The sequence below is a fragment of the Vombatus ursinus genome, unplaced genomic scaffold (assembly GCF_900497805.2).
Source record: "Vombatus ursinus unplaced genomic scaffold, bare-nosed wombat genome assembly UNPS02014772.1, whole genome shotgun sequence".
Classification (NCBI taxonomy): Eukaryota; Metazoa; Chordata; class Mammalia; order Diprotodontia; family Vombatidae; genus Vombatus; species Vombatus ursinus.
In genome coordinates this window covers 264,969-279,574 of record NW_020954550.1, presented here as the reverse complement: position 1 = coordinate 279,574, position 14,606 = coordinate 264,969, and the positions used below count along the sequence as shown (strand labels likewise).

Genomic DNA, 14,606 nt, shown 5'->3' with positions numbered 1-14,606 from the left:
TTTTTACACCGATAGTATGTTTCATCATTTCTTCTGGACAAAAATTGATCATAGCAATTAATTAGTTTGGCTACTTTTTAGTGTTTTTTTTGTTTTGTTTTGTTTTGTTTGTTTATATTATTGTAGCCATGTTTATTGTTCTCCTGGTTCTGCCTATTCTGCTTCTTTATCTTCTTAGGTAAATCTTATTTTTCTCTGAATTTCTCATAATAGTTATTTCTTTTAGGCCGCTGATTTTTCCATTACATTAATATGCCACAATTTGTTTCGATGTTACCTAATCAATGAATACCCACTTTACTCCTGTTCTTTCCTACTATAAAAAGTATGTAGCACCATTGAATGATAAACATAATCAATGACATGGAGTGACAACTGTGGCAATATGACGCTGATTTTAAGAGATGTTCCCAAGTACTTCAGACTAGACAAGAAAAGAGAATTTTAGAATTCTTGACTGTAGTTAGCTGTCTTTGATGGTTACCATTAAGTTTCTTTGGTTAACTGCCATCAGAGTCCTAAATAAAACTGTCCAAATAAAGAATAGACCTTTCTCCATTCTTAGAGCTAAACTTTTTATGTATGCCACTGATTGTAGTAAATACACACCCCCACACCCTCGCACACCCACAAGCAAAACAAGTCCTTTTAGCCCCTTTGATTCATGCTTCAGAATCACACGTTCAGTTTGCCCAGATTTGCTCACTCTCAGCTTTTGGCAGCCCCTTCTTGAAATATCTTGGCTATAAATGCTGTATGTCTAATACTGGAGAATTTACATCAGTCCTAAAATAGTCCTCCATTTCCATTAGAAAAGAAATAGCAGCATACATTCTATATTCAGAAGAATGATCTAAGAATATTTTAAGCATCCAGATTTTGTAATTTAGCTGACTCAAAGAGAGATTGCCATGGTACATAGTACTACTATTTATTTGATATACATAGTACTACTATTTATTTGATGTTTTTTCTTAGCTAATAATGGACATTCGTAAGTAGAAGAAACCTAAATAGCAACCTAAGAATCTGGCTATTCAAAGGCCTCCTTTGTTCAGTAAAGGCACAGATGAAAGGTGTGGTGCTATTGATTTTAAGTATCTTATCTCACTACAAATTGCAAAGTCAGCTCATTGGGTCATAGTTCGCAGTGTGCTTTATTGACATAAAATATTCTTTGATATAACCTATACTACCAGAAATGAAAAAGAAAATTTCAAGGAACCATTTTAGACTTGGGGGAGGGAGAGAGAAGAAAAAAATAACTAATGGGTTAAAAAATAGGCCTTTAGATTTTGAGGTATAACTTTTAAAGGTCAGCTCTTTATAACCTTATAAAATATTATTGTCTTGTGCTACATGACCTAATCAGTGACTTGCTAAAGGAAATAAAATTGTAAATTTAAATAATTTGTGTTATCATTTTCATGTTTATTCCCTTTATTTGATAATGGGATATAAGTATCATTTGTCAAGGAAATACCATTATCTCCTTCTCTTATCTTAATATGGAGATAAGTAAACATTTTTGTTACTGAGTGTAAACTGCCAGTTGGAATTAGTAGAAATTTTGAATCATGGTTTAAGATTATTTTCAAGTAAATTCAGTAACAAACCAAATGAGTGTTCTAAGACCTAAGTATAATTGCAGGTATTAGCTGTATTACATATAGAACATAGGTATGAAAGTAAGTACTGACAGAACCAGGTTGTTTTTGTGTGTGTGTATGTGTGTGTGTTTACTATTACATTAAAATCTCACAGTTTGGATTAAATGTTGGTAAGGGGAGACTACTCATCTGAATTATTGAATATTTTCAAGAAATTGTCACTTCTCATATGTGTAGTAATACAAAGTAATGATTTTATTGGCAAGTTTTAATCTGTATGGACCACCTTTAATTATTAGATACCCATGATTTAAAATTAGTAGACATAAGTATATCACATATTCCTTAAGCACCATGCTACTATTTATGCAGCAAAGGCTTTTTTTCATATATTTTAACAATAAACCGGGGCCCAGGCTGAATTAATCTGTTTGAGTTTATAAAGTGTCACTAATCCAAACCTATTCTGTAGGCTATTAACTGTAAATGATAGGCCACAGTTTTTTGCCTTGGATAAGGACATAAAAGCATAAGAATTTCCATATTAGCTTAAATTATTACTTTCTCTAGACTGTTATCAGCAAGCACCTTAATAGTGGTACCAAAGGATATTATATAGAAGGGATTTATTTATGGTCCTATTTAAGAGTGTTAGTGTGTATGTGTATCCTACAGTAGCTTAATTATATTCATAATGTGCCATTAAAATAAATTCTCTAACTTCATTGAAATGTATTTATATTTTCATTCTGTACCTCCTCTTATGGGAATAAACTATTGTTTACTGTCAACTTTGTAAAGTAATACCTTTTAATTTGTCATTAGTGTAACTCTTTTAAGCTTCTAAAAAAAGCTTCATTTTAGTATCCTTTAATTTGGTAAGAAACTGCATATCCATCCTGTTGTAGAGTTGTGGCATAGCATAATATTTACTGCATATCCTCCCAAAAATATTGTACGCATTGGATTAGTTTTTTAAAGACCTTTGGAAGAGGAGGGATACAGTCCATTTATTAAAACTTAGCCTTAATGTGTGGTGATTTTCAGTGTTGATTTTTTTTTTTAACTTTTAATACTGTTGAGAAACTGAATTGCGTATACCAAGTTTATTAAGTGCTTTATCACCAAATAATGCACACCATTGGAGGTAATTCCAGTACTCCTCTTTGCCTCAGAGAAGAGGAACTTTAAGCCAACTCTGCTTCAGTCTCCCCTTTCCTAACAAAAGAGTAATAGGAATCAGCAAACTACTTGACTCCTCAGAGATTTAAAAATGGAAGTGATATTTGTTCTACCTATTTCACAGGCTCATTAGGATCAAATGATAAAATGTATATAAAGCTTTCTATAAACATGAACTGTCCTGGAAGCCTAAGGTGATATTTTTAAAGAAAGAAAAGTATTGCATAGTACCTTGAGGGTGGCTTGTCTGAGCCTTTTAAGACTAATGTTGTCTCTTGTATACATTCTTGTTTTAATGTATGCAGTTTAGGGCCTGCTTCCTTATGCATTGAAGTCATTAATAATCATCTAAATCGTTCTGGTCCCCCCTAAACCCAGCTCTCTGTGCATCTCTTCCATTGTAACTTTTTCTCACTACTATGGCCCCAGATGTTACTCTTGTCTTTTCATTGGCCTTATTTCATGTCTATTGCTTTTTTTTCCCCAGCTAGATTATGACATCATTTAGGGCAGGGATTACTTAGACTTCTTTAAGTCTCAAATAGAGTGTCTTGTGCATGAAAGAGCTTCTCAACAAATGCTTATGGAGAGGAACAAAATGGTTCCAATCTCATGGCACCCTTTAGGTATAAACTTTGATTATTGATTTTGATATCCAGCATGCAGTATTGCCCCAGAGGTAGTTTGGCTATACAGATGGTATAACTCAAAGAATGTCACTATGGTCTCTCTGTGATAGGTATCTCAAACTGATATGGTTAGAGTATTTTAGGTAACAAAACTACCTTTGTATTTCCTTAGAGCTAGCTTCTTATTCTCCTCAACTGGTGGAAGCAACACCATAAATTGAAAATCAAATGAACCTGTTTCAAGTCCCAGGCTTTACCACTCTCTAGTTGTATGACTTTGGTTAAGTCTCAAGTTCTCTGAAATTCAGTTTATTCATCTTTAAAAACAGTATATATAGTATTTCTTCTGTATGCTTCAAAGAGTTTATTTTAAGTTTTTTATAAATAGTAAAGCACTGTGTTAGTGGGAGATAATCTATAATATTGATATTATTTAATTTTTCTCAGGTTTGCAGCTCTATTACCTTATTCATTTATTTTTATAGGCCCCAGCAAATTGATATTTGCTCCCAAAACAGTGTTTGTGTCACACATGATATGGTATCTAAGTAGTGAATCTAGATTGAGCCCAGAAAGATCTAGAACAACTAAATTAAACATATTTTTATTTTTTAAATACAGATTTTAAAAAAATTTATGTAACCTCCATTTCCCAACAGAACCTTCCCCTCTTTCCATCTCAGAGAGAGATTACCTATAAGAACTTGGAAGGGAAAGTCCCCCAAAAGTAACCTATATCAAAGAAATTAGACACGTGCATTAGGAAAATCAGTTGGGCACCTGAGTGGAGGACTTTATTATGGAGTGGAAAAAGACCTGGGACAAGAGAGACCAACCAGAAGATTACAGAAATAATTGAAGAGTAAAGTGATGAGAGCCTGCACCAGAGTGGTGGCTGAATAGAGTGAGCATTTATAAGAGATGTTGTAAAGGTAGAAACAACAAGACTTGGCAACATATTGGATGTGTGGAGTGAGTGCAAGAGGAGTCCAGGATGACAGAGATTACAAGCCTGTGTACCTGGGAGCATGGGAGTGCCTTAAATCATAGGGAAATTTGGAAGCAGGGAGAATTTTGGGGAAAGATGAGTTTTGTTTTAGATATGTTGAGTTTGAGATTCCTGCAGAAACCAGTTTTATATCTCCTAAAGGCAGTTCTGCTTACTTTGCATCAGTTCACATAAATGAGTACATAGTCATCTTTTCTTTTTTCTTATTAATTTATTTATTTTTAGTTTTCAACATTCATTTCCGCATGATTTTGAGTTCCAAATTTTCTCCCCTTCTGGCCCCCGCCAAGACAGCGTGAATTCTGAATGCCTCTTCCCCTAATCTGCCCTCCCTTCTATCACCCCCGCCCCCTTCTCTTATCCCCTTCTAATCAATATTGTTTTGTTTTGTTTTGGTGAGGCAGCTGGGGTTAAGTGACTTTCCCAGGGTCACATAGCTAGTAAGTGTCAAATGTCTGAGGTCATATTTGAACTCAGGTCTTCCTGACTCTGAAGCCGGAGCTCTTACCCTCTGTTCTACCTAGCTGCCCCCATAACCATCTTTTCTTAAAGAGCTGTAATATTCCCTTATGTTCATGGGCCATTACTTGTTTAGCCATTCCCACATTAATGGCTGTCTACTTAAATCTGAACAAACTGTACAAATGTATGTCTGACATATAGTAGAATATTTTTTTAAATTATTAATGGAATTGGAAACTTGTCATCAAACTTAAAATTTAAATCTATTCTTAATGATTGAAAATGAATTCTTGACATTGGAAAGACCTTTTCTGTGACGATTTCCAAGTAGCTATTTGCAGTGTTTTGTGCTTTGTAGTTTGTTTGTTTGTTTGTTTGTTTGGCTAGGCAGTGAGGTTAAGTGACTTGCCCGTGGTCACACAGCTAGTAAGTGTTAAGTGTCTGAGGCCGGATTTGAACTCAGGTCCTCCTGACTCCAGGGCCGGTGCTCTATCCACTGCGCCACCTAGTTGCCCCTTGTTTGTTTGTTTTTAACATTTTTGTAATTTCCACCTTTTCAGACCACTAAAACCTTTTCTTGTTTCCTTTCTGCACACACTAATATGAGTAAATATCCAGGTAACGATGTATTATTTGTACATGTACAAGTGTATGTCAGAGGGGTGGGAGGAATTGCACTGTAACCATGAGCTTATTTTGGTTTTGACTTACTTGGGTAAAACAAAAGAGAAATTTCTCTCCAGAATGAGACCATCACTTATGGTTAACTTTATGTTATTTATGTTTAGATTTTTTTTTTTACCACATTTAGTATTGTAAAAGTTCAGAATTTTCAATCATATGTACTAAGTATGTAAACATCACCACTTGACAAACATGAAACCATGTAAAATTTCTCAGAAACATAGTAAATCATGGTATCTCAGTTAAAACTTTTCTTAAAAAAGTTTTTTTTTCTCAGTTAAAATTTTCTTTGTTTAGTATACTTTTTTGCCTAAACGGGGAAATTTTTTTCTTTTGTGATCAAAGGCATTGATTTATATTTGTATTTTAAAGAACTGAGGTTTGCAAGGAAACCAGAAACTCTTTAGGAGGAAAGAATCATCTCAGGTTTGGGGATGAACTTATTTGGATTTGATGATTACTTGAGGAAGGTAATAATTGTATTTTTAAACATTATTTTAAAAATCTATATTACTACTACTGTTGATTTCTCTTTTGGCAACTTTTGTTGTCATTGATTCTGTTAGCACTCACTAAATGTAGCAGGAGGTTCCTTAGATTGAAAATTCTACCGAAAAAGACCATTAATATTTGGAACTTTATGATGGCCATGAAGCTCTTCCTGTAGTGAGAGAAGTTGGACCATTTCCCAAGGAAAAAAGCAGGGCACTGTTGGTACTATCATATTAAATTTAATAGTCACTTAAAAAAACCAGAACTAAGCAGTACATGATAGAGATTCACAGTTTTATACACTATCCCCTTTTTTATTCAGTGTATGTTGAAATGCTCATATTTGTTAATATTCTTAATTTAAAATGATTTTTTTAAAGAAAATATTACTAGAAAAAAATGCTGCATAATAATCAGTATTATCAAGTTGGAAAGCCTAACTTTGGTTTAATATGGTTTTGATTTAAATAACTAATACCTTAGCATATATATGCAAACTTTTCAAAGTGTCTTTTTGTGTTTATTTCCACAACTGAGAACTTAGAGTGAAATAGTTGAAAATTATTCAGTATTCTCCATTTATACTGATTTTCATATGTTGCTTGGAAAACTGATTTTTTACATTCTAAATATTCGACAGGTATTCTTGCTAAAAAAAAAAGTCTAAAATATTCAAGGTTCAACTTTTGCATTAATTTTAGCAGTTTAGCATTCTAATTTGTTAATGTTTATATTTACTGAGGACATCTTTGCTAGAGAAAGGCAATGTATTATAACAGAAAGAATATTCGACTTGAAGTCAGGCAAGACCTGGGTTCAGAGTCTACTTTTCACACTTAACTGTATGACTCTAGTTAAGTCACTTAACCTCAATTCCCTCATATGTTGAGTGGTCAGTAACACCACACCCTTTTCAAAGTGAGGTTTCTATAAGAGAAAAAAGAGAAGGAATGAGTGTTTATATAAAATGCCAACTGTATGCCGGGCACTGTGGTAAGCACTTCTATAAATATTATACTCTTGACAACCCTGCAAAGTAGGTGCCATTTTATAGTTGAGAAAACTGAGACAGACAGAGGTTAAGTGACGTGCCCAGGGTCACATAGCTAGCAAGTGTCTGAGGGTAGATTTAAACTCAGGTCTTCCTTACTCCAGGCCCAGTGCTCTACCTATATTGTGCCACCAGCTGCCTAAGATGATCCGTATAAATTGAAAACCTTAAAGTAGTATGTAAATAGTGTTGGGGAAGATGATATTATATAATATTCATAAGTATGTTTTACATAATTTTGTTTAAATCATTAAAATCAATATGGAAAAAGGCATCTGTTGACTTCAGTTAATTTAGCTAAGGTGATTTTTCCATTTTATGACTGAATTTGCATATAGTCTTAATTCAGATAAAAATATTCTTTATCATTTTTGGAAATTTAGGTTTCTGTGACATTGTTCCTTCTACCTATCTGAATATTCCTTCTCAGTCTCCTTTGTGGGATCTTCATGCCATTTACACTAAATGTGTTCCCCAAGGGTCTGTTGTGAGCCCTCTTCTCAATTCTCCCCTTATACTAGTGGTCCTTAGTCTGGGATTCAAGATTTTTTTTAATGGTAGTAACTATATTCAATATAATTGGTTTTCTTCATAATCCTATGTATTTCCTGTATTTTTAAAAAATATTATGTAAAGACTTCAAAAGACTGTCACAGAGTCCATGACATAAAAAAAAAGTTAAGACCCTCTGGTCTATATGGATTTTTTAAAATAAGCGTTTATTAAGCACCTACTATGTGCCAGGCAAAAAGCTAAGAACTTTACAAATTTTATCTCCATTTATTCTCACAACAACCCTGGGAGGTAGGTGCTATTATTATCATCCCCATTTTACAGTTGTGGGAACTGAAGCAGACAAAATTAGTGTCTTGCCCAGGATCACAGAGCTAGTGAATATCTGCAGCTGGATTTGAACTCTGGTCTTCCTGACTTCCAATTCAATTATCATCTCTATGCAGATGATGTCTATTGCTTTGTAACCATCCCTGGTCTCCCCTGAGTTACAGCACTAGATCACCCAAGGCCTTTTAAGCATTTTATTTATACTGGATGTAACATAGATATCTAAAACTTAATGTGTTTAAAACAACTCATTTCTTCCCAGTTTAATTATTAGTGTCAGGGTACTATCATCCTCCCAATGAATCTTGTTGTCTAGTCTTGTTTTTATCATTACAGCATATTTTGTGTAAATCCTCTTTCTCCAATTGCTCACTTCTTTCCACCTTCCAGTAGCTGCCAAAGAGCTTTTCAGTCACCCTTATTTATAATAACATGCAATGGTTCAAATGCATAATCAAATATAGGGTCCTCTGGCTTTTAACACCCTCCACAGCCAGCCCCTTCATATTTTTTTAATCTTCTTTTACTTCCTTCTCTACCCATACTTCCTCCACCTTCACCACACTCTTTGATCCAACTTTACTGGTCTACTTTGCTGTTCCTCACACTAAATGCTGTATGCCTTTTCATTGGCTGTCTTCCATACTTGGAATGCTTTTCCTTCTCATCTCTGTCAATTTACTTCTCAAGCTTCCTTCAAGACCAAACTCATAATGACTTTCTGCTGGGAGCCTTTGCTGGTCCTAAGCATCATCACCCCTGTCTATTCTGTATACATGTGAAATATGCATGGATATTTACATGTTGTCTCCTCTATTAGAATGTGAGCTCTTTGAGGGCAGGAACTTCCTTTCTTAGTATTTATAGTGCTTAGTATTGTGCCTGACTCGTGAACATTTAGTGAATGCTTGTTGAGGTACTATGTGACTAATTGTTAAATTTACATTTGAATTCAAATTAAATTTCCTTCTGATGCGCTACTTATTAGAAAGGGGAATGAATCAGATTTTCTCAGCTTGATTACTACTGCTTGCAGTATATAGTTTGTACATGTAAATTTTATTTTGAGCATTGTAGCAATAATAGAAGCTTCCGCAGTGAGTACAGAGAGCATTAGAGCAGTGTTGCTCTCTCTTTCGACTATTATTTGGCTAGATCCTGGTTAGTACAGATAATGAATTCCCCAGGGAGGTCTCATTATTCTAATTTGCACTACATATTCCCATTGGGCTAGAGCCAGTTACCATATTTCACTTAATTATGACTTTGAGTAGTGTGAATTTGAATATAAGCCCCTCCAGAGGATTTATTATTCACATTAATGAGGAACTGCTTGTAGTTCTAGAAATATTAGCTATTTCATTAATATGAGAATTAGCAGAGACAGCTACCCCTATTTGCAGGTGACATGATGCTGTTGAAATCCCCAGAGAATCAGTAAAGAACATAAATAAGAAAGTATTTTCAGCAAGCATACACAATAAATCCGTAAAAATCATTGGAACTTTACAGATCTGCTAACCAAAAAAACAAGAAATGATAAGAAAAGTTCATTCAGAATAACTACAGAGTATGTAAAACATCTGGGGATTTAACCTATCAAAAGATATACGAGGTTTATAATAAATACAACTTTAAAAGTTTCTAGATATAAGGTGCTTCAATTTAGTGCTTACCAATCAAATTACTGAGGCAATACTTTATGTAACTAGACAGTAATTTATTTGTAACAACAAAAAATGTCTGGAATCTCCAGGTTAATAGTGAAATATGTATCTCAAACTATATTTTAAGGGACAGCTGAGTGGCACAGTAGATAGGGTACCAGCCCTAGAGTCAGGAGGACCCGAGTTCAAATTCAACCTCACTTAATAGCTGTGTGACCCTGGCAAGTCACTTAACCCCAATTGCTTCACAACCCCCACCCCCCCCCAAAAAAACCCAACTGTATTTTAAAAGTAGTATTCAAAACTTTGTGGTATTGGCTTAGAAAACAGTAAAGTAGATCAATAGAAAAGATGGGATAAGCAAGAAACAGGTGCAATTCAAAACAGGTCAGTGTTTTATAAATCCAAGAACATAAATTCCTGGGTAAAGGACTCCCTTTATGGGTAGAGAGGGGCAGGGGACTAACCGCTAACAAATCTGGTAAAAATTAGGGTTAGATCTCATCTTACAAGCTGTGCCAAATAACTTCAAAAATTATGCAACCTGACTATTATAAAATGTCAGACCATTAAAAAAAATGAGAAGAGAACAAGATCAGGGGTTTTGTTCATAGCAATTGCTAGGGAGATAATACTTAACCAGATGATGGATAAATTTTATAATATATAAAATCAGTTTGGCCATATAAAATAAAGGGTTTCTCTAGAAATAAATCAGTGAAAATAGAATTAGAAGGGATGATAAATTGTGAGAAAATATTTAAAATAGCTGATAAAAATCTAATAAATTGTGTTGACACTAAGTAGTAAAACCAAGAGGCATTCTCAAGTAAATCGATAAGCAGTTAAAGAACAAAGTTTTAGAATAAGTATAACTGTAAATGACCATATGAGATATTTTACAAGTCACTAATACTAAGAGAAATGCGAACTAAAATATTTGAGTTTTCACTTAATACCATGCAAACTGGGAATACTGCCAGAATGGGAACAGAGTTGGATAGACAGTAGAAAAAGTCATGTTGGAGCTATGAAGCATCACAGCATTTCTGGATTTTGGTTTGGAAAGGGAACTGAATTGTACATACCCATTGACCCCAGAATCCCCATAGAAACAAAGGTCTAGTATACCAAAATGTTCATGCCAGTCCTCTTTTTGATACCAAATAACTGGCAACAAAGTAGGTGGTGTCCATGATGTATGGAATTTATGGAGGAAGAAAAAAACATGGTATGTGAATGTAGTAGAGTGTTTTTATCTAGTAAGAAAAGCTGAATATGAATAACTTAAAAGTTGGAAGATTTATCAAGTGAAATAAGCAAACTCAGGAAGACAAATATGCATAGTAACTACAACCATGTAAATGAAAAGATTACCAAAAGAAATTTGAACTCTTAAGTATTCTACTGCTTGGAGCATATAGTTTGTATGTAATTAAGTAATGGAAAAAACCCAACAACTCCTGTAGAAGAAAAATGAAATTTTTTTTCTGTCATAACCAAGAAGAGCAGAATAAGATAGAATTTTGTGTACTCGTCATATATATGTTGTTTCTATTTTGAATTTTTGTTGTTGGATTGTATTCTTTGTCACAAAGGGTAGTTCAACCTAAGGGAGTCAACGCAGGTCAAGTGGCTTCTCTTCATCTTAGAAATGAATAAACCTAGCATATGAAACAAGTGATTTATCAGTAGTTACATATATAGAAATTGCTAGAAACAAGCACTGATCTTAAGTGTTGTAACATGTAGAATTTCATTAAATCAATAATATCAAAAGTAAAAACAGAGCTTCTGCTGGTTTCAAGACATCTTTTCAGCATTCTTTGAATCAATTAATTCTTCTTTGCTTTGATTTTGTAATCTCTCCATCCTCTCTGAGAACAAACAAACATGTACAATTACCAGTGAAGAAATTACAGGAAGGTATTTTAGGCCTTTTTATTGCTTCTAACTATTGTGTTTAGATATTTTGACAGTTAAATCCAATTGATGGATTACATCATTTTATCTAGGAAGAATTTTAGTCTTACGTTTATATAATAAATGATAACATTCTTGAAAAGTGAGTCTAAAGTACAACACATACTTTCTTTTGATAGAAACTCACTGTTTATTCACATATTCCTAGATACCACTTGATCAAATTCCAGATTCATTGAAGCCCCCATGTAAAGTAAAACAATATTACTCATAGTAATATTTTTTTAAAAAACTGAACCATGTATTTCAAAAGATGAGGTTTTTTTTTAATTGCCTATTTTTTTAAACAGGAAATTGAGAAAAAGAGAAGGATAGAAGAAGCCTACAAAAATGCTGTGACTGAACTGAAGAAAAAATCCCATTTTGGAGGACCAGATTATGAGGTAGGAATTTCATTCTTTTTTTATACAGAAAAAACAAAGTCTCCCTGAAACTATTAACTTGGAAACTTCATTTCCTACCGGATAGACTGTTGCTCTTACATGAGAACATTAAGAGGGAATATCAAATTATTAAATTAAATCTTAGCCTTCCAAATTGATAACTTATTTTAAGGAACCAGTGCACGATTAATGTTCTCTAACTGCCTAGGAAGATTTTCTAACTTAATTTTTCACTTCCTTCAGAGAGATAGCATGGCTCAGTGCTGTATTTGTAGTCAGAAGGACCTGGGTTCAAATTCTACCACAGACATTTCATAGCTTTGTGGTAGTGGCAAGTGATTTGGCTCCTGTGAGACTCTTAACAGCTCCCCAGGACATAATATACTAAATTAGACTTACTGCAATTTGTCAGTGGAAAAAACTCTCACAACAAAACCTCAGAGTATTAATAGACTGACCTAGTCCATTTGAGAATTTGTAGTTTTAGTAAAAATAGATCTCAGAAACAGATAAAGTTAGTGGGATTTTTTCTTTATATTAGCTATTTCTTTAATTTCAGATAGGGTTAACTAAATGTGCTTTCTAACATAGGTTAGTTTGCATGGTATAGCAAGAGTTCATCCTTTTGCCAAAAAAAGAAAACAAAAACAAAAAAACAAATTTATGAAGGAACTTGCCATTGGAAAGATTAATCTTCTTTTAGCTCATTAACCATTGTTTTGTTTTTTTTTTAATAGATGTAGAGTAAGGATTTTTAACTTGATCTGAATTTTAAGGTATTTACCAAGTAATAATGAGAGATTGTTCATAATGCACCACAATTTGCTGTTACACAAGTACTCATGTTTGAAAATTATGCAAATCAATATAATCTCATTTTGTCCTCAAACAATTACCAAATTGACTCACTACATTGTCTTCAGAAATTAATTTATAGAATGTTAGTAGCCAAAGTGTGTATTCTTCTGGTAAAATTAGAAGTATGTGACTTAAACTCCTATGTACCTGGAAATAACTAATGCTCAATAAATGTTAATTTCCTAAATTGGAAAAATTTTGAGAGAAAAAAAGCATACTTGATAATTATAAAAAAGATCAAAAGGAACTAAATTAGCCCTTAAGATAAAATAATTATTGGCAAATTTAACCTACAGCTGTGTTTTTATTATAGAAGAAACAAAACTAATTGCTGTCTTTACAATTCAAAATTTTTTTCTACTATATTAACTTTATTTTTATTTTTAAAATTGTACTGTGGTACCCACTGAGATGATTTGACTTCAACCATGATTTCACAAAATTTGTAAAACGTTTCCAATTGGTTCCTTCTGAAATGTGTAGTAACTATTAGTTATGTTGTTTGCTAATTCAGTAGTAACACTTTTTCCACACTTGAGCAATTTCAGTGCTTGTATTCTGAAGATCATTTTATCATAGGTTCTCATGACTTAAGTAGATTATTATATTAATTTAAGTACCTGCACTTTGATTTTTAGCCCTTATAAAGCATTCACAGATTTTTTAGTAGTATAGACCTAGAACAAATATAGTCCTGTGTTTTGGAGTTAAAGAAGCTTCTTTCTGACTTAAAGTCTGTTTTTTAAGGTCCCTTTTAGCACAAATAGTTATACATAGACTGACCTTGATCTGTGATTTTTTTTTCCTTTAATTGATTTTTAAGTGGGAAAAGCATACAGTGTACATAGTCTGCTCAGAAGCAAATGAACCTATCAAGTCCTTGGCCTTGTTCACAGTGGGCGCAAAAAAAGTTGTGTCTGGGTCATTGCCAGCATCATGACAGTGAAGTAGAAAGATGTCACTGTTAATGACCTCATTATGGTGCCATTTTACATTGATAGTGTAGCAGACTATTTTTCCTTCTCTTCTCCCACCCTACCCCCACTCCCACCCCCAACTCCTCACCTCTTCATTGTTGTTATAGCCCTTGAGGAAAATAACTGCCTAATGAGAATCTTAGCAGCTTTTTTAATGTACTGATAAAAGAATTTAGACAGCTGCCTAAATGAGCTATCCTAGATATAGACCCAGGACTCATCACTATTTGGTATTTTATAGGTTTTTTTGTTTGTTTTTGTTTTTGTTTTTATTTTTTTGGTGAGAGCAGTTGGGGTTAAATGACTTGCCTTGGGTCACACAGCTAGTGAGTGTTATGTGTCTGAGGTCAAGTTTGAACTCAGGTTCTCCTGATTCCAGGGCTGGTGCTCTCTCCACTGCGCCACCTGTAGCTGCCCCGGTATTTTATAGTTTTAAGAAGTTTTGAAAAATTATCAAAGCTAAAAGGGAAGTTGTCTATTAAAATTAGCCCATAACAAATTGGTTCTGTATAATGTGAATAAGGCTTTGATACTTCTTAAAAAATACTTTAATTCATCTGATTACCTGGGTCTAATCTCAATGTATCTAGAATTTCTCAACTACCTTCAAGGCCCAGTCCTCCTTTCCCCCATTCCTCCCCCACCCCCCAGCTTCATTAAAAGAAGATAATTCTGCTTCTATATTGAAAATATCACTAATGTAACCTTCCTTATCTTTTCTCTTTCCCAGTATCTATTTTTTTCAACCAAAGTCCTGTTTTTGGCCTGTTATTTTC

General features: G+C 33.7%; 1 protein-coding gene across 2 annotated transcripts in view; it reads left to right on the top strand.

The window, feature by feature from the left end:
* Positions 1–14,606, top strand: part of COL4A3BP (collagen type IV alpha 3 binding protein) — a 160,863-nt gene that overhangs the window by 101,154 nt on the left and 45,103 nt on the right. For both annotated transcript variants that reach the window (XM_027863358.1, XM_027863357.1), the window contains exon 8: positions 11,903–11,995. In XM_027863358.1, coding sequence (XP_027719159.1) covers positions 11,903–11,995 — 93 coding nt within the window. The remainder of the gene's footprint in view (positions 1–11,902; positions 11,996–14,606) is intronic.